Consider the following 20,076-nt stretch of genomic DNA (forward strand, 5'->3'; position numbering starts at 1 on the left):
ACTGTCAGAAAACCTTTCCATTCTGAACTTCATGGAAAACACAGCTCAGATCTGTTGTTGTTTTGCTTAACCCTGAACAGATCTGCATCACTTGAAGTGACAACATGAAAAAATTAGTTAATTTTCACACCATTTACAACAGCGTTTCACAGTTATGTTACAAAAGGATATGGAATAGAGTCATTCTGTGAAGGGATGGACTGGACAACACTGAGGTATTAATAGCAGAAACAAGTAACGCTGCTCTTGGAGAAGAAACGTGCAAAATGGGAAGAGCACATCTTTGCTCAGAATGCCTGGAAAACCCAGTTAAGCCCACAAAGGAGGGGAACAAAATTAGAGATACAGAATCACCAACAGAGAAAGCCACTGAGTAAATGCCAGTTTTGCTTGTTTTACCCATATTCTTTCCTTATCTGTGATGAAAGGAAGTGTTGGATGCAGAGCCCTGCTCACAAAGCAACGGGGACACGAACAACTCACCAGGTCTGGTTTTAACCTGTACTCTGGAGGTATCGTATCTTCATGTTCTCCAGCCTTTACTTCTTTTTTTTCTTTAGCTTTTGCCTTAGAAGGAACAAAAAAAATCACTTTAAGAAATTAAAATCAAAACTCAAAATACACTCAACTCCTTTACCAAGATTCTTCCACCTAGTGTCTGAAGTCAATTCAAATTATTCCATATATCAAGATGTTCAAATTCTTCAATTTATTTCTCCACCACTGCTACTAAAACACAGCTTTTAATTTTCTGGACCTTTTTCATGAAGCAATGCACCCACTGAGCAGTTTGAAGGCCCAGACTTACTCAATCTGCAACATAACATGCTCTTTTTTGTCAAAACTGAGCTTCAACATCGTTTTTCAGCAACACATAATATTCTGCTATTTCTCAGAGCTATCTGTTTGCTCTGAGCTGTATGCAATGACAGGGGAAAATAAGTGAGATTAGAAGGATTATAGACAGAGTTTGCAATACTAAACTAAAGAGCCAATGTTTAAGATGTAAATAAAGGGCTGCTGCTTACTACTGAGGAAAAACAACAGGCTTGGCAGACACAGCAAAAGGCGAGGCTGAAATTATAAAGAATCATAGAATCATAGAATAACCAGGTTGGAAGAGACCCACCGGATCATGGAAAAAGCAGTACATACACCAAAATCCCAATGAGTTAATTAAAAATCAAACAGCAAATATGTGCAAATCAAAAGCTTGCTATGAACTGTACACAGTGCTTGGGGTAAAAACAGAGCAACTACATCTAACACACGGGAAGCAGAATGTCTGTGTGCTTGTAGACCCAAATGAAACACTTATTATTTTCCAGACCATCTTACTATATTTTGTTCTGGCCCAGGTTGCCCAGAGAAGTGGTGGCGACCCCATCCCTGGACGTGTTGAAGGACAGGTTGGATGGGGCTTTGAGCAACGTGATTTTATACATTTGCCAGTTATCTAATAAAAAGAACTGGGGATTTCATGGGTGAATCTCAAAGCTGCTGCACAAAGGAGCAAAATTTTACCTCTGACACCTCTACAACAGGGCCACGGTCTTCTTCAGGTTCAGGTTCAGGTCCACCAAGAGTGTCAAGAAGAGCATCCATTGCATTATCATTAATCTCCTGTATTTAAAGAAATACACAAATCATTTTGTTGTTTCTTTTACTTGACACAGGCTTCACCTTGTACATCTTCTATGCTGCATATGAAGCAAAATGCTAGCACCACACTGCTAATTTCTGCTTGGCTATATCAGATAGCCTTAACATCACATTGCAGGATATGGCAAATAATGTGATGAGATTAGCAGAGACACATCAAAACCTACCTGCTTATAATAAAGAAAGAAAGAGAGCTCCAACCCCTGCCATGGGTAGTGACATCTCCCAATGGATAGGGGCTCAGAGCCTCATCCAACCTGGCCTTGAACACCTCCAGGGATGGGGCAGCCACAGCTTCTCTGGGCAACCTGGGCCAGGGCCTTCCCTATCTCAGCAGGAAGAATTTCTTCCTAATGTCTAATCTAAATCTTCCCCCTTCCAATTTAAAGCCACTTCCCTTCGTCCTATCCCTGTGCTCCCTGATCAAGAGCCCCTCCCCAGTTTTCCTGGAGCCTCTTTCAGTACTGGAAGCTCCTTTAAGGTCTCCCCGCAGCCTTCTCCTCTCCAGGCTGAACAACCCCAACTCTCCTGGCCTAGCCTCATAGCAAAAGTGCTCCAGCCCTCAGATCATCTCCATGGCCTACTCTGGACACACTCCAACATTTCCATGTCCTTCTTATGTTTGGGATTCCAGAACTGGACACAAGATTCCAGGTGGGGTCTGAGGAGAACGGAGCTTGTAAGACCCAATTAGTAGTTAACCTGTCAAGAAAGGACTGTTTACCTCATTTGGTTTTGCTGCCTTCTCCTTAGGAGGAACCGAGGCCTTGACTGAACTTGCTGCTTGGGCCTGCACCACTTCTTCCTTATCTGGTTTCTATGAGAGATACAAAGTAACAGGCAAATTTGCAGAAATAAAGAGAAGGAGAAAATTGTCCAGATCACTCTAAATTGAAATATTAGGGTAATGATGGCAATATTTCATTGCAGTAAAGGCAATGTTAAGAAAAATGTCAATACCTCTGCCAGACTTGCCTCCTTCTCTTCAGCAGAAGCAGGGCTACAGGTGAAGTCAGATGACAGGTACTCTGCCAGCTCATCATCTGTCATGGGTTTCTGAGCAAGAAATTGAAATGAGGTAATGATCACTAGAGCTCAAAAATTGATGCTGTCAGACTTGGTTTAAAACCTGAGGGTATTCTGTGCTTACTCACACAATGACCACATCACTGTCACAAGAAAAAACAAAGATATTTCCCCTCACTGTTTGATTCATTTTCCAGATGAGCTTTTACTTACATATTAAACAGTAAAAATGATAAAATTAAGCTGGCTTATGGGATTTCCTTGCTAAGTATAGAAATTCAAGTAATCTTTGCTAAAGCCATTGTGAAGAGACTCCTGCATGCACAGCTACTGTTTCTTCTTTCTGTTATTTTCACACCAAATACCTCTGTGAGCATTTATTTGACTTGTTTCAGCTTCAGTCAGTGTCCTGGAAATTCCTGCTTTCTTATCAAAAATATCTCTGCCAAATCCTACTTAGTTTTATCAGTAACCGTGTTGTCTGGTACGCCACAGCCCACTCCCTCTTCCTGGGATTTTTGGAAGATAGGCTTTTAAATTCTCCTAAGAATCCAATGATAACTGAGTTATTTTCACATTTCAATACAAAAAACCCCAAGACTTACTTCATCTTGTCCCTCTTCTTTTGGTGGGATTCCACCCTTGCCATCCCCTTTGCTCTGAAATGAGAATTAAATTTGTAGTAAATGAAAGAAAAAACACACAATATGAAAAAACCCACACATCACAGGTATAATTCTTTTTTAAATCACTAACCTTCAACAACTCAACATACTTTGGAGGAAGACTACCTTCTCGTTTACCCATTTCTTCCAAGTATTTTGAGGTTATATCTTCCTACAAAAGAACACATACATCAATGCTTTTGTAGTATTGTTTACTGAAATAAATTCCTAGTGCAGAGCTACTTCCAGTGGTACTTCTGGAAGGAAAATATGCAGGCTGGCTGGGTCAGAGGGCCAATTCTGGACTGTGACCCTATAGGGTCTTTCAGACCTAGTGCCACGCACACACATCTCAGCTAGCTTTCAGTGGTACTTCTGGAAGGAAAATATGCAGGCTGGCTGGGTCAGAGGGCCAATTCTGGACTGTGACCCTATAGGGTCTTTCAGACCTAGTGCCACGCACACACATCTCAGCTAGCTTTCACAGCACATGTCATCTAGCAGAGGCCTGTTCCTCCATTGCCAGATTCCTTCTGCATTGACACAAGTCATTTCACTGTCTCGGACCACAGAATTCATTGCTGAAGCTAGATTGAATTTTAAATATTTTTAATTCCAGCATTTTTATTAAGGCTGAGTACTGCACTGAGCCACTGAGCTCATAATCTGAATCCTTTCTGTATTACTCTCCCATTCTAACTCAGAAGTACTTTAATGTTTTACTCATTCACTAGCAGAAATGAAATCTCCCAGGTTGTTTATGCCCTCTTAAACCTCCAACCCTGCTTTTTGTAAATCCACTGTAGACCACAGTTGGAAATCAGTTTAAAAAGCAACAGATTTTCACTGTTGATTTTACTGTTTTCCACAGACATAACTGCTTCATTCCTACATCACTGAAAACAACACTAAAATGCAGCTGTGCAAACTCTATTTTACCTCTCAGCAGACCAAAGCTGCAATTATTGGATCAATGTGCCGGTGAGCAACTACAGGCGTATTTTAGACACAAACCTTGTGGAAAATAGAAATAAGAACTGTGAAATACCGTAACTTCTGGGCCAGTGTAAACAGGACTGGGAGGCACATCTTCTTCAGGTCCACCTAGGGTATCTATTAGGCTATCTAGTGCTGACTCATCCATACCAAGCTGGAAAATAAGGAGATCATTATAGAAATTACCAAGGTGCATAGAGAAAAAAAGAAATCTGAATCATCTGATTAATCTGTAGGAAACTCCTGGAAACAAAGCCAAATCTTTCTTTGAGGAGGACCTGCAAGATTTTTCAATAGGAATCACTCTTAAACGAATTCCTCAATGTCAGTAACAGTACCGTGTCTATTTGTACACCAGCTGATATAAACACATACACACATATACAAACATAGCTGAGGCTAAAGAGTAATTAATTGTATGCTCATTGTAGAAAAAGTGATTCTAAGTAAGTCCTGTTTGACAAAAGGGAAATGACACAGCACTAATCCGGTACCCGTTCGTTCAGGCTGTCCTTCACCACCACACATAACCACTACACTGCAGTCCTTCAGCAGGTACCAGTTTATTTACTCAAAAACTGAAGTGCTTCAGCAAGAGAAATGCTCTCTGAGATGTTGTTACACAGGAAGCGTTTGTCTAGGGCTGTGTTTACCAACCTCGCCACTTGACTTATCAGCTACAACAAGGACGCTTGCCCCGGCTGCGCCTGCCGCAGCCCCACCGGCTGCTATGGACACATTCTCTGTCTTCTCAGGTTTAGGCTGCAAAAAGTAAGAGATGAATTAAGAGACAGCTTTAATACATGAGCCTATCTTAACAATTATGGAGACAAAATAGAAGGGATAGGATGGTTCTCCCTGCCATTCTCATGGAATGGCTTAGTTAAGATGAGACCTCAAAGCCCAACCAGTGGCACCCCCTGCCATGGGCAGGGACACCTCCCACTGCATCAGGGGCTCCAGACCTCATCCAACCTCGTCTTCAACACCTCCAGGGATGGGGCAGGCACCACTGCTCTGGGCAACCTGGGCCAGGGTCTCCCCACCCTCAAAGGAGAGCATTTCTTCCTAGGACGTCATGTCTATCTCCACTCTTTCAGCTGATAATAATTTCCTTTCACCCTATCCCTGCAATCCCTGATCAAGAGCCCCTCCTCAGCTTTCCTGGAGCCCCTTTCAGTACTGCAAGCCGCTCTAAGGTCTCCCCACAGTCTGCTCTTCTCCAGACTGAACAATGCCAACTTTCTCAGCCTGGCCTCGTACGGGAGGTGCTCCAGCCCTTGGGATCATCTGTGTGGCCTCCTCTGGACTTGTTCCATCAGATCCAGGTCTTTGTTGTGTTAACGACTCCAGAACTGGACACAAGACTCCAGGTGGGGTCTCACCAGAGCGGAGAAGAAGGGCAGAATCCCCTCCCTTGCCGTGCTGGTCCCACTGTTTTGAATGCAGCCCAGGGCATGGTTGGTTTCTGATCTGAGTCCTTCATGTTGCACCAGCCCCGTCACCCACACACAGAGACCAGAAGATCTACATTCTGACTCTACCACACACTTACGCTCCAGCTCCTTCTCCACTTGCCCCTACTGAAGTGACCACTCTCCAACTTTTTCCCAACTTTTCTCCTGCTAGTTTTTGCAGAGTCTCACAGCCAGGGCACCAGGGCTGCCCTCCTCCAAATGGAAAATACGCTGAGCCCACACCACTACCACAAACAGCCCTTGCAGTCTGCAGATGAAGGAAGACCATGAGCACACTCCTTACAGAAACAAAGCATCTGCTTGACCAACTGGATGGTCGCTCCTGTTCACATTCAATAGCGAAGGGGTTCACATAAAACCAGTTACACGCACATGGCCTCACGGAACTTTGAAAATGCTTCCATCAGAGGCTGTGGAGCCCCAAGCACAAAACACAGGCAAACCCACCTACAGCTGTGATAAATTTTGTGTTACTTGCTTGGCCAACAGCCAGGGAGCATTGGACAAATAGGACAAGAAAAGGTAGATGCACACCAGGATCACCAAGCAGCCAGCACAAACCAGGAACACCACCTGGCTGTGCACCTCATCTGCAGCTGATGCTTCTCCATTACTGCTCCCATGTACTGGAAATACAACATTCAGGCTGCCTTTAACTTAATTATTGGGTAAAACATTATGTTTCTAAGTCCCATATTTTAAAACAGCACAAGGAGGTCTGCCATTCATATTTTTAAACACAAGACAGTTTTTTAGCTTTTCCACATTGTGATTTTTGGAGGCTGTCTTGCGTTACAATATCCAGCATAAGAATCCATCTTGGCATGGATTTCTAAGGCTGCCATAAAATAAATAATAAAACCTGTATTGCTGCCTTTAATTTACCTTTGCTGTCTCTACGGAAGGTGCTTGTGGAGGCTGGTCACCTTGAGTTGTAGTTGCTTTTCCTGTGTTATTTGGCTTAGAAGTTGTTGTCACAGAAGGTGAAGTTTGGCTCTTTGCCTGTGGAGAGATAAGCTGTTATTAAATACAGAAATACTTATGGACTGGCTTTGCTTGCTTTCGTTTTTTTTGAATTCTTTCTTTAAAAATGAAAGAAGAAAAATACTGTAAGAAGTCACTATTTAAAAACAACAAAAAAAGACATAAAGACTACACAACTCACCCCACTGGGTTCCTTTTGCTTCTCTTCAGACTGCTGTTTATTTTGAGAGTCTGCTGGCTGTCAGAAAACAAAAAAAAGAGATAATTTATCCTTACAATGCTATGGAACATGAACTGTACTAGTTTGAACAAGCACAATATGGATTTAAAAATGGTTAACAGAACAGTTCTTAAGCTGCTGCAAAGCAATGGAGCACCCTGACCGCTTTTTTCAAACACCACACTGCAAGACTCGCCAGCTCCCAGCTCTTTTGCACGCAGGAACGTCACAGACCACAGGGAAGCTTCACATTGCACAGTTGTAGCAACGTGCTGAACCTCTTTGATTCGAAGTCAGTCAAAGACCAAAGCACAGAAGAGATAAGGATTTACCTTGGTTGACTCCATGTTTTTTCCAGATTCAGTTTTGATGGTTGGTGTGGGCTGAAATATAAGCAACATATATGCAAAGTTAATATACTTGGTTATTTCTAAGGGATCAGCTTATTTAACAGTGACCATAAGATAGGTTAATACTCATGAGCACTTTGACCTTGCATTTTCCAACATCCTAGCACAGATTTCCAATCCAGCAGTCTCAGAGCATTCAAACATGCGCGCACGCGCGCGCGCGCACACACACACACACAGACGCATGCACACTCTTGAAATGAAGGATTGAAAAGAGACAGAAAGAAGATATTAAACAAATATCATGAACATTTTGGTTTACACTGAGAAATTTTCTGCAGCCATGACGTAAAATCAATTCCTGTGATTCACCTTCAGTCAAACAACAGCAAACAATAAATCACTGCAGTACAGAAACACCGAAGAACAAACAGTGAAAATATCAATCAACAGTTACATCTGATAAGAACAAAAAATGAAAACACCAGCCTCCTCATCACATTTTTCTTACTGTTTTTCTTGGTTTTCCTACTTCAGTTGTGCTACAGATGACACAAAAAGAATCACAGAATCATAGAATCATTGAGGCTGGACAAGACTTCTTAAGTTCATCCAGTCCCAGTATCAGCCCAACACCCCATGCCTACTAAACCATGCTCCAAAATGCCCTGTTTTTGGAATTCCTCCAGGGATGGAGACTCCACCCTTGTCCTGGGCAGCCTCTGCCAGGACTTCACCTGTGAAGAAAGTTATCCTAATATCCAATCTAAACCTGGCACAACTTGAGGCCATTTCCCCTCATCCTATCACTTGTTGGTTGGGAGAAAAGCTCAGCACCCACCTCGCTACAAGCTCCTTTCCAGGAGCTGTAGAGAGCAACAGAGTCTCCCCTCAGCCTCCTCTTTTCCAGGCTAAACAGTCTCAGGTCCTTAGCCAACTCCTATAACCCTTATTGTCTAGCCACTTCCTTTCTCTGGATGTGTTCCAGCCCCTTGATGTCCTTCTTGGAGTGAGGAGTCCAAAACTGAAGCCAGGGTTCAAGGTGTAGCCTCACCAGCACCGAGTACAGGGGAACAATCCCTTCCCTGCTCCTGCTGGGAAAGGTGTGTGGGCACTGGAAGCCAGAGGCAGGCTGTGGCTGCTGCATGAGCTGAGGTCCAGGGGCTGCCCATGGACCTGGCCAGGGGGGTGATGTTCTGCCAGGAACAGCACTGGGAGGCAGAGCAAATGGCAGGAGATCAGACCCTGATTCCCAGGCCATACCCCATCAGAGCGGGCATCCTTATGCTTCCTCTGGAATTGGGACACATGCACCTGTCTCATTGCACTCTGCCCACATGCAGCAAAGACATTTTGAACTCACCTGGGAGATAAGGGGAAACAGCCAGATGCACTTTTTATCACTCTACCTTACTTCACTAATCATTTTAAAGTTACTAAGGACAAATAACATTTTTTTTTATCCCAGCAGCCTATCAACAGTCAGTGAATAACCAAAAAAAAAAATCGATTAGGGAGTAATTTGAATTAGGGAGTAATTTGGTGGTAAATGGTGTGAAATCCAGCTGGAGGCCAGTGACAAGTGGGGTTCCCCAGGGCTCAGTGCTGGGTCCAGCCCTGTTCAATGTCTTCATCAATGATCTAGATGAAGGCATCGAGTGCACCCTTAGCAAGTTTGCGGACGACACTAAGCTGGGTGGAAGTGTCGATCTGCTGGAGGGTAGGGAGGCTCTGCAAAGGCATCTGGACAGGCTGGACTGCTGGGCTGAGTCCAATGGCATGAGGTTTAACAAGGCCAAATGCCGGGTCCTGCACTTGAGGCACAACAACCCTGTGCAGAGCTACAGACTAGGAGAAGTCTGGTTGGAGAGCTGCCTGGAGGAGAGGGACCTGGAGGTGTTGGTTGACAGCCGACTGAACATGAGCCACCAGTGTGCCCAGGTGGCCAAGAAGGCCAGCGGCATCTTGGCTTGTATCAGAAGCGGCATGACCAGCAGGTCCAGGGAGGTTATCCTCCCTCTGTACTCGGCACTGGTGAGACCGCTCCTCGAATACTGTGTTCAGTTCTGGGCCCCTCACCATAAGAAGGATGTTGAGGCTCTGGTGAGAGTCCAGAGAAGAGCAACAAAGCTGGTGAAGGGGCTGGAGAACAGGCCTTACGAGGAGCGGCTGAGAGAGCTGGGGTTGTTTAGCCTGGAGAAGAGGAGGCTGAGGGGAGACCTCATTGCTCTCTACAACTACCTGAAAGGACGTTGTAGAGAGGAGGGTGCTGGCCTCTTCTCCCAAGTGACAGGGGACAGGACAAGAGGGAATGGCCTCAAGCTCCACCAGGGGAGGTTTAGGCTGGACATTAGGAAAAAATTCTTTACAGAAAGGGTCATTGGGCACTGGAACAGGCTGCCCAGGGTGGTGGTTGAGTCACCTTCCCTGGAGGTGTTTAAGGAACGGGTGGATGAGGTGCTGAGGGATATGGTTTAGTGTTTGATGGGAACGGTTGGACTCGATGATCCGGTGGGTCTCTTCCAACCTGGTTATTCTGTGATTCTGTGATTCTGTGAATTTTCTCATCGTTTTGTATGTTTTCATTTCAGCTGCCAAACATTCATCACCATTTAGGTACCTCCAGCTTCTATTCGCCTGCTGACCACAGAGAGAAATCCACTACACTTATTCACCATTTGTTACACACATACACACACCCAACCACTGAACCACGGCGTTCAGCTGGGAAACCTTCAACATGGGTAAAGATGTAGATGTGAGTTTGGAAAAGGTCTGGAAGCTGCAGGCTGCAGCAAGGACACAATGTCACATAAAAGTCAGTTATTAAAAGCAAAATATTGGTAGAGAGGGAGGACAAAAATGTCCCTAAAACTCCAAAGCAGGGAAGAAAATTTAAAAGAAATTTAACTATTTAAACAATAAATCACTTCACCTCTCATATTCCGTCCTTTTGCATTTTCTCTTGATGTTTTGCCTGACTGAAACAGAGTGCTTCTGAAGTTCAGTCATACGTTGCATGCTCCCACTTCCACATCTTTGCTACATGGGTTAACTCAAAGACATACACATCTGTTTGTGAGCCTGCATTATAAATAATGCCATACTGAACAGACAATCCTAAATTTTCACTGTTTTCAGTCTCATAAAGGTTGGACACGTATATGTGACATTTAAAGCGAATAGTCAATCAGATGCGATACAGCAGCGAGGCTGCAAAGAGCTGCAGCTGGCGTGAGGTCCAAGAAGTGCTGCGTCCAGCCCTGTTCAAAGTCTTTATCAATGACCTGGATGAAGGCATCGAGTGCACCCTTAGCAAGTTTGCCGACGACACTAAGCTGGGTGGAAGTGTCGATCTGCTGGAGGGTAGGGAGGCTCCAAAGGGATCTGAACAGGCTGGACCGTTGGGCAGAGACCAATGGCATGAGGTTTAACAAGGCCAAATGCCAGGTCCTGCACTTGGGGCACAACAACCCTGTGCAGCTACAGACTAGGAGAAGTCTGTCTAGAAAGCTGCCTGGAGGAGAGGGACCTGGGCGTGTTGGTTGACAGCGACTGACCATGAGCCAGCAGTGGCCCAGGTGGCCAAGAAGGCCAATGGCATCTTGGCTTGTATCAGAAATGGTGTGGCCAGCAGGTCCAGGGAGGTTATTCTCCCTCTGTACTCGGCACTGGTGAGGCCGCTCCTCGAATACTGTGTTCAGTTCTGGGCCCCTCACCACAAGAAGGATGTTGAGGCTCTGCAGCGAGTCCAGAGAAGAGCAACCAAGCTGGTGACAGGGCTGGAGAACACGCCTTATGAGGAATGACTGAGAGAGCTGGGGTTCTTTAGCCTGGACAAGAGGAGGCTGAGGGGAGACCTCATTGCTCTCTGTAACTACCTGAAAGGAGGTTGTAGAGAGGAGGGTGCTGGCCTCTTCTCCCAAGTGACAGGGGACAGGACAAGAGGGAATGGCCTCAAGCTCTGCCAGGGGAGATTTAGGCTGGACATTAGGAAAAAATTCTTCACAGAAAGGGTCATTGGGCACTGGAACAGGCTGCCCAGGGAGGTGGTTGAGTCACCTTCCCTGGAGGTGTTTAAGGGATGGGTGGACGAGATACTGAGGGGCATGGTTTAGTGACTGATAGGAATGGTTGCACTTGGTGATCTGGTGGGTCTCTTCCAACCTGGTTATTCTATGATTTTATGATTCTAAGTGCAACCACATCCTGGGCTGCATCCAGATCAGTGGGACCAGCAGGGTCAGGGAGGGGATTCTGTCCCTCTCCCCTGCTCTCGTGAGACCCAGCTGGAGTCCTCTGTCCAATGAGTCCACAACATAAGAAGGAGATGGAACTGTTGGAATGGATCCAGAGGAGGCCATGGAGATGACCCCCAGTGGAGCCCCTCAGCTGTGAACCCAGGCTGAGATTTGGGGTTGTTCAGACCAGGGAGACCTTAAAGGAGCTTCCAGTACTGAAAGGGCTCCAGGAAAGCTGGGGAGGGGCTTTTCACAGGGGCATCGAGTAACACAATGAGGGGGAGTGAAGGGTGAAGATTCAGATTAACCATTAGGAAGAGGTGTTCAAGGTCAGGTTGGATGGGGCTTTGAGCCCCTGATCCAGTGGGAGGTGTCCCTGCTCATGGTGGGGGGTGAACTGAGTGGGTGTTGAAGTCCCTTCCAACCCAAACCATTCCATGATTCTATGAAGTTTGCCTTTTCCTACTGCCTGCTCAGGACTTCGGAGTGCTCTAGTGTTAGACTGCAAACTCAGGATTTCCTTACATGCTTTTCATAGGAAAAGACACACCTTTTTTTAAGGACAATAAAAACCATTTACCTTCTTTTCTGCCCACAATTGACAACAGCTACAGACCATAAATTCTAATTCCCATCCTGCCAAACCACTTGTTTTATGTAAACAACAAAAAAAGCAACTGTGTGCTTCACTTTACATTGTAAATATTTTTTACTAAATGCAGTATGTATTTTTTTTTGGGCAGGTTATGCATTATTCATTCTTGCACACCTTTTAAAATGCACAGAATTGCTCATACTGTAACTTAATCTATGACAATGCTAAAGAACATCAAGGGCTTTGCGTTGCATCAGCCACAGTGTGGCCAGAAGGAGCAGGGAAGGGATCATTCCCTGGACTCAGCACTAGTGAGACTGCATCTCAAATCCTGAGTTCAGTTTTGGGCCACTCATTCCACGAAGGACACCAAGGGGCTAGAGCATGTCCAGAGAAGGGGGACAGATCTGGAGAAGGGGCTGGAGAACAAGGGTTATGAGAGGCGGCTGAGGGACCTGGGGTTGTTTAGGCTGGAGAAGAAGTTGAGGGGAGGCCTCATCACTCTCTGCAGCTCCCAGAAAGGAGGTTGTGGTGAGGTGGATGCTGGGCTCTTCTCCCAAGTATAAAGGCATAGAAGGAGAGGAAATGGCTTCAAGTTGTGCCAGGGGGGATTTATATTGGATGTCAGGAAAAATTCCTTCATGGCAAGAGTGGTGAAGAGTGAGCAGAGGCTGCCCAGGGCTGCACTGGAGTCTCCATCCCTGGAGGGGTTAAAATATATGTGGCCATGGCACTTTGGGGCAGGGTTTAGTAGAGATGGTGCGGTTGCACTGATGTTTGGAAGCTTAGAGGTCTGATTAACAATTCTATGATTCTATGAGCAATGCTTTTATTGAAGATTCCCACACACATGAACATGCTACAACCACGTCAAAACGCGTGATCAGGAACATGTACATGCACACACACAGGCACAGACGTAGATTTAGATACACAATTAGCAATAACACAGTTCAGATCCAATTAAAACAAGAGCGATTACCAGGCAAGTCAAAGTAACAATTCTAGCGCAAGACTGCACATTCAAAAGCAGCTGTTCAGTCATCCTTTAAACAGAGTCAGCCGTGAGCAGTCACAGCCTGCAGCCACAGGGTCAGCTTACAGCATCAGAGACACAGATGTTCCACCTCCCCTTCCACCCATACCATGCCAGCATCTGAGAGACTGCACTTTAAACTGACTCAGGAAACTGAAAAACAGCCTAGTAAAGCAAAACATTTTTAAAATGAGCTCCCCACTTCACATAATCACAGAATGGTTTGGGTTGGAAGGGACCTCAAAACCCACCCAGTTCTATCCCCTGCCATGGGCAGGGACTCAAAGCCCCTTCCAACCTGGCCTGGAACACCTCCAAGGATGGGGCAGCCACCACTGAGCTGGGCAACCTGGGCCAGGACCTCTCCGCCCTCACAGGAAAATATTTTTTCCTAAGATCTCATCTCAATCTCCCCTCTTGCAGATGAAACCCATTCTCCCTCATACTCTCCCTGCACTCCTTGATCAAGAGCCCCTCCTCACCTTCCCTGGAGCCTCTCTCAACAACCCCAACTCTCTCAGCCTGGCCTCATAGCAGAGGGGCTCTATCCTTGCATCATCTCTGTGCCCTCCTATGGACTCACCCTAACAGATCCATGTCCTTCCTTTGCTGAGTACTCCAGAAATGGACACAGGACGCTAGGTGGGGTCTCAGGAGAGCAGAGCAGGGGTGCAGAACACTCTCCCACCCTGTTGGTCCCACTGCTTTGGATGCAGCCCAGAACATGGTTGGTTTCTGGGCTGCAAGTGCAAGTTGCCTGCTCCTGTCAACCTTCTCATCCCCCTAGCACCCCAACTCCTTCCCCTCAGGGATGCTCCCAATCCATTTCATGCCTAGCCTGGATTTTTGCTCGGTGGTGTCCCAACCCAGCTGCAGGACCTTGCACTTGGACTTGTTGAACTCCACAAGTTTCGCATGGTCCCAAACAACAATGCAGTCACACAAACACATCCAAAGGGAAGAACATATGCGGAACATGTTTCATGGGTGACAGCAGCAGCATGCTGCTCCTGCATTCCTCCAACAAAGTCTCCAGGTGTCTGCTCTCCATCCTGGCCCCCAAGCCATCCCACCTGACCTGTGGGGCTTCCCAAACCCTACATTCCTCCCTCTGCTGCAGTAACGCAGAGCCTTCTCAGAGGGGTATGACACTGAGGGTGAATTTGAGACAAAGGAGTTACACAAACAGACAGCTGGAAGCTAAAGAGCAGTCTGGAGCATGATTAAGGATAGCTGCACACTACAAAGACTCTAAGATAGACAAATGAGACTGAGTTATAGCAGGCAATTGGGAAAGAGTTGTTAATTTGCAGGAAATTTGGGGCTAGAAATGAGCGTGACTCAGCAACCTTAGTTTGTTTGAAAGGCGTCTACTGCCAAAATGCAGATGACTTCCTAAATCCAGGGGAGGAAAGCATTACTAATGCAATAGGCATTACAAGAAACAATTAATTGTCTCACAGATGCAAATGCAGGGCATTGTTTCTGAGGGGTTTGTGTTTGCCTGTCCCAGAGCACTGAAGAAGGCCTCTGCTACTTGTTTTTTGTCTCATCTTAAAAAGCATATTTTAAGACTGGCTTAGAGATTTACCACATTATTCTGGAGTTATTCCAAATTTCCAGCAGGGAAAGACCATAGCCCTTCTTTGATTTGTCAGCATCCAATCATGTGGAGAAGAGCACCAGTAATGAATGAACATGATACAACTGAGCTTGCTCACAGCCATAGCAGGAAGAAGAAACAAGAGACTTGGCAAATATCTTCAATTATAAATGATCATGCACAGATGGAAATCAGCCTGGACAAAATAAAGCTCTGGGGAGACCTCAGAGGAGCTTCCAGTACTGAAAGGGATCCCAGGAAAGCTGGGGAAGGGCTCTTGATCTGGGAGCACAGGGATAGGACAAAGGGAAATGGCTTAATATTGGAAGAGGGAAGATTTAGATTAGACACTAGGAAGAAGTTCTTCTTGCTGAGGGTGGGAAGGCCCTGGCGCACGCTGCCAAGAGAAGCTGTGGCTGCCCCATCCCTGGAGGTGCACCAGGCCAGGCTGAATGGGGCTCTAAGCCCCTGATCTAGTGGGAGATGTCCCTGCCCATGGCGGGCGGTGCAACTGGGTGGGCTTTGAGGGCCCTTCCAACCCAAACCATTCCACAATTCTACAATTCTATTAACTGCCATCTAGCTCAGTGCTACCTGTCCAAGTCCTACAGGGAAAAGGGTTTTAAAAGGTTGAGGGAAGGCTATTGCTCTCTTTAGAGACCTGTTTCAGCAATGCAATGGAAGATGGTAGCAGATAGGAGCTGCAGCAAATGAAGTTCCCATTGGAGAGAAGGAAAAAGCTCATCACAGTGAAGGTGGGCTGGCATCAGCCCTGGCTGCCCAGAGGCACTGTGTGAATGCCCTGCAGCTCCCCAGAGCCTGGCATGGCTGTGGGCAGCACCATCTGCCCTTACATGTGCCCAAAGCTGGCATGGCATGGCTGATGTCAGCCTGCTCCACCAGCGGAGCCGGCTCTGCCTGCACCCAGGGCTTTGCTGGCATCTCTGGGTGCTCCTTTATCCCATTGTCACAGGATGCAGGCAGTCTGCAGATTCACCTCCGCACAAATCCCTGCTGGTCTGCTTTGGCACTTGGTGATTTTGTTGGTTTCACTGCTATGGAAAATGGAGGAGGTAGAGAATACTTCATCACTTGTTTAAATAACACACCTCAATCCTGTCAGGCAACAGAGGTGCAAGGGAAGATTGCGACTCTATCACGTACAGTATGTTACTGACGGCACAGCCTCAGTGCTGTAACACAGACCTAGTCACAAGACAAGACAGAACAAGCACCAGGAGCAGGCAAGGAAGCTGTCAGACAGACAGTGGTGTGTGATTCACCAGAAGGTGAAATTGTATGCACACCAAAAGCTGAAACTTGCCCTGAATGCTTTGAATAAGTGAAAAATTGTCACTGAGTAAATAACCCCGTAATCACACTGGGGAGAGCTGCAGGCGTGTCACAAAGTCTGACTGAGCTAAAATTAAAAATCCCAATCAAAATTTTCTCTAATGCTGTTGTAAAATCCTGTCAGTACTTTGTGCAGCATTTTTTTGAAGAGGAAACTGAGCTGCAGACAAGAAATAGGCAAAGTAGAGTGACTCCGTATGGACATGTCAAAAAGGGAATTCCATTGCTACGTATATTTGTGCTTAAGTTTCTTGCAGATTCATACCTTGGTTTCAGAAGGCTTCATAATTGGTGGTTTTGATGCATCCACAGAGGGGGGCTGTTCCTAAGAGGAAAAAAAGCAAATTTGTTAATTCCACCTTGGTTGTACATACTTCTATTAACCTGAATTCATCAGCTATCCAGCTAATAATTAAGAATTAATTACTGCAAATTATGGAGTTATAATTCTAGATCTTCTGTCTTGCCTGTATCTCTACAATATACATACATACACAGGATTTCAACAGTGTGGTGCCCACAGACCTTCCCGCCACATTTATATTTGCCTCTGAGGTACCGAAAGCAAATTTTACACCAAGTATCTAACCAAATTCAAATCTTCTCTTGTACTGAAACATTTTTACTTACTGTGCACGATTCTCACACTTTCTTGTTCTCCTTTGTATTTTCTTAATCTAAACCTGTACTTTTGGATTTACTATTTTGTCATGCAAAGTATTTAACTCTAAATTAGCAAACTCAAATGTTGAGATAAGAAGGAGTAATTAATCTGCATATAACACACACAAGTGTTCCCGCAGATTGTGCAGCCCTCTCAGAAAAGCTGCAAATGACATGGTCTGCATTCCCAGCATTGGCGATGTCAATTTGAGAGCAGCATGTTTTAATTCTGCCATGACTGTATCAGACTTCCAAGCCCAGCAATGAATATTCTCGTTGTCTCATCAATACTTCATGCAGGTGTAACACCACCTCCCTACTCCTGCTTCATGTTTCTCCGCTGAACACTGTATTTGCCATTTCGACCACAGCAAAAGAATCGCTTGGTTGGAAAAGACCTTTGAGATCACTGAGTCCAAAACTTCCATGGCTTAAATTTAAAAAATGGCACAGATCATTCTGTTTTCTGCATTTTACTTTCACATTTACCTTCCCACCTGCTGGCTGAGAACACACAGGGAATGACCTCAGAGGCCACGTTGCTGTTCCATACCTGGGGCAACTCCTTACTCGCACACAGAGAATTTTCCCATTTCTGTAAATGTTTGCTGAATGCACATTTCTCACCATTGAGATCAAGGCCACACAGGATTTAACAGGTACACCATGACAACAGCACGCTCCCCCATACAGCGCAGCTGGTGTGTTGGATGCCTCAGTAAGAGGTCCGACCATGCTGAACATGTACAGGATGTGCAACTGTCACACTGCAGAGATGTACACAAGCAGTACCTGCCTACATGTATGCATACATGTATGGATTGATTACATGGTGCATCGGAGCTTTTTCCAGGGTGGGGATGAACACAGGAATGTACAGAGCCACCCACTGCAGGGCAGGGAACAAAATGCTTTAAATAACCTTTGTACATATACCAAAAGGACACTGAGGGGTTGAAGCACGTCCAGAGAAGGCAACAAAGCTGCAGAAGGAGCTGGAGAACAAGGGTTATGACAGATGACTGAGGGACCTAGGGTGGTTTAGTCTTGAGGAAAGGAGACTGAGGGGACACCTCATCAATGTCTACAACTGACCTGAAAGGAAGTTGTGGTAAGGAGGGTTCTGGTCACTTGTCCCTGGGAGCCAGTGACAGGACAAGGGGAAATGGCCTCTAGCTGTTCCAGGGGAGGTTTAGGTTGGACATTAGGAGGAATTTCTTTACTGCAAGGGTTTTTAGTCCCTGGCAGAGGCTGCCCAGTAGGCGGCTGAGTCCCCATCCCTGGAGGGGGTTCAAAGCTGAGTAGATGTCATACTTGGGGCCATGGTCTGGTGGTGGACTTAGCAGGGCTGAATCAATGGCTGGACTTGATGATCTTAAAGGTATTTTACAACCAAAACCACTCTATATCATAGAATCATAGAATCACCAGGTTGGAAAAGACCTCTTGGATCATCAAATCCAACCATGCCTATCTGCCACTAAACCATGCCCCTGAGCACCCCATCTACCCATCTTTTAAATACCTCCAGGGATGGTCACTCAACCACTTCCCTGGGCAGCTTGCTCCAGTGCCTGATGACCCTTTCTGTGAAGAAGATTTTCCTGATATCCAGTCTGAACCTCCCCTGGCTCAGCTTGAGGCCATTCCCCCTTGTCCTGTCCCCTGTCACTTAGGATAAGAGGCCAGCTCCCTCCTATCTACAATCTCCTTTCAGGTAGTTGTAGAGAGCAATAAGGTATCCCCTCAGCCTTCTCTTCTCTAGGCTGAAAAACCCCAGCTCCCTCAGCCACTCCTTGTAAGACTTGTTCTCCAGCCTCTTCACCAGCTTCGCTGCCTTCTCTGGACGTGCTCCAACAATGGGATAAAGGAGCACCCAGAGGTGCCAGCAAAGCCCTGGGTGCAGGCAGAGCCGGCTCCGCTGGTGGAGCAGGCTGACATCAGCCATGCCATGCCAGCTTTGGGCACATGTAAGGGCAGATGGTGCTGCCCACAGCCATGCCAGGCTCTGGGGAGCTGCAGGGCATTCACACAGTGCCTCTGGGCAGCCAGGGCTGATGTCAGCCCACCTTCACTGTGATGAGCTTTTTCCTTCTCTCCAATGGGAACTTCATTTGCTGCAGCTCCTATCTGCTACCATCTTCCATTGCATTGCTGAAACAGGTCTCTAAAGAGAGCAATAGCCTTCCCTCAACCTTTTAAAACCCTTTTCCCTGTAGGACTTGGACAGGTAGCACTGAGCTAGATGGCAGTTAATAGAATTGTAGAATTGTGGAATGGTTTGGGTTGGAAGGGCCCTCAAAGCCCACCCAGTTGCACCGCCCGCCATGGGCAGGGACATCTCCCACTAGATCAGGGGCTTAGAGCCCCATTCAGCCTGGCCTGGTGCACCTCCAGGGATGGGGCAGCCACAGCTTCTCTTGGCAGCGTGCGCCAGGGCCTTCCCACCCTCAGCAAGAAGAACTTCTTCCTAGTGTCTAATCTAAATCTTCCCTCTTCCAATATTAAGCCATTTCCCTTTGTCCTATCCCTGTGCTCCCAGATCAAGAGCCCCTCCCCAGCTTTCCTGGGATCCCTTTCAGTACTGGAAGCTCCTCTGAGGTCTCCCCAGAGCTTTATTTTGTCCAGGCTGATTTCCATCTGTGCATGATCATTTATAATTGAAGATATTTGCCAAGTCTCTTGTTTCTTCTTCCTGCTATGGCTGTGAGCAAGCTCAGTTGTATCATGTTCATTCATTACTGGTGCTCTTCTCCACATGATCGGATGCCGACAAATCAAAGAAGAGCTCCAGACTGTTCTTTAGCTTCTGGCTCTGTGTGTGTGTAACTCCTCTGTCGCGAATTCACTCTCAGTGTCATACCCCTCTGAGAAGGCTCTGAGTTACTGCAGCAGAGGGAGGAATGCGGGGTTGCTCTTCTCTGGACTCGCTCCAGAGCCTCAACATCCTTCTTGTAGCAATGGGTCCAGAACTGAGCACAGTATTTGAGGCGCAGTCTCATCAGTGCCGAGTACAGAGGGAGAATAACCTCCCTGGACCTGCTGGTCATGCCGTTTCTGATACAAGCCAAGATGCTGCTGGCCTTCTCGGCCACTTGGGCCACTGCTGGTTCATGTTCAGTCGCTGTCAACCAACACCCCCAGGTCCCTCTCCTCCAGGCAGCTCTCTAGCCACTCTTCCCCTAGTCTGTAGCTGCACAGGGT

General features: G+C 46.4%; 1 protein-coding gene across 4 annotated transcripts in view; it reads right to left on the reverse strand.

The window, feature by feature from the left end:
- The window catches only part of CAST (calpastatin), a 76,567-nt gene that overhangs the window by 19,600 nt on the left and 36,891 nt on the right, over positions 1-20,076 (reverse strand). For all 4 annotated transcript variants that reach the window (XM_069881068.1, XM_069881070.1, XM_069881069.1 and 1 more), the window contains 12 exons: positions 16,475-16,534; positions 7,364-7,414; positions 6,993-7,049; positions 6,713-6,829; positions 5,007-5,111; positions 4,402-4,503; positions 3,445-3,525; positions 3,294-3,347; positions 2,623-2,718; positions 2,387-2,479; positions 1,525-1,623; positions 484-567 (listed from right to left, as the gene is read on the reverse strand). In XM_069881068.1, the coding sequence (XP_069737169.1) occupies positions 484-567; positions 1,525-1,623; positions 2,387-2,479; positions 2,623-2,718; positions 3,294-3,347; positions 3,445-3,525; positions 4,402-4,503; positions 5,007-5,111; positions 6,713-6,829; positions 6,993-7,049; positions 7,364-7,414; positions 16,475-16,534 (999 nt within the window). The remainder of the gene's footprint in view (positions 1-483; positions 568-1,524; positions 1,624-2,386; positions 2,480-2,622; positions 2,719-3,293; positions 3,348-3,444; positions 3,526-4,401; positions 4,504-5,006; positions 5,112-6,712; positions 6,830-6,992; positions 7,050-7,363; positions 7,415-16,474; positions 16,535-20,076) is intronic.

This window comes from Phaenicophaeus curvirostris, chromosome Z, assembly GCF_032191515.1.
Source record: "Phaenicophaeus curvirostris isolate KB17595 chromosome Z, BPBGC_Pcur_1.0, whole genome shotgun sequence".
Lineage (NCBI taxonomy): Eukaryota > Metazoa > Chordata > Aves > Cuculiformes > Cuculidae > Phaenicophaeus > Phaenicophaeus curvirostris.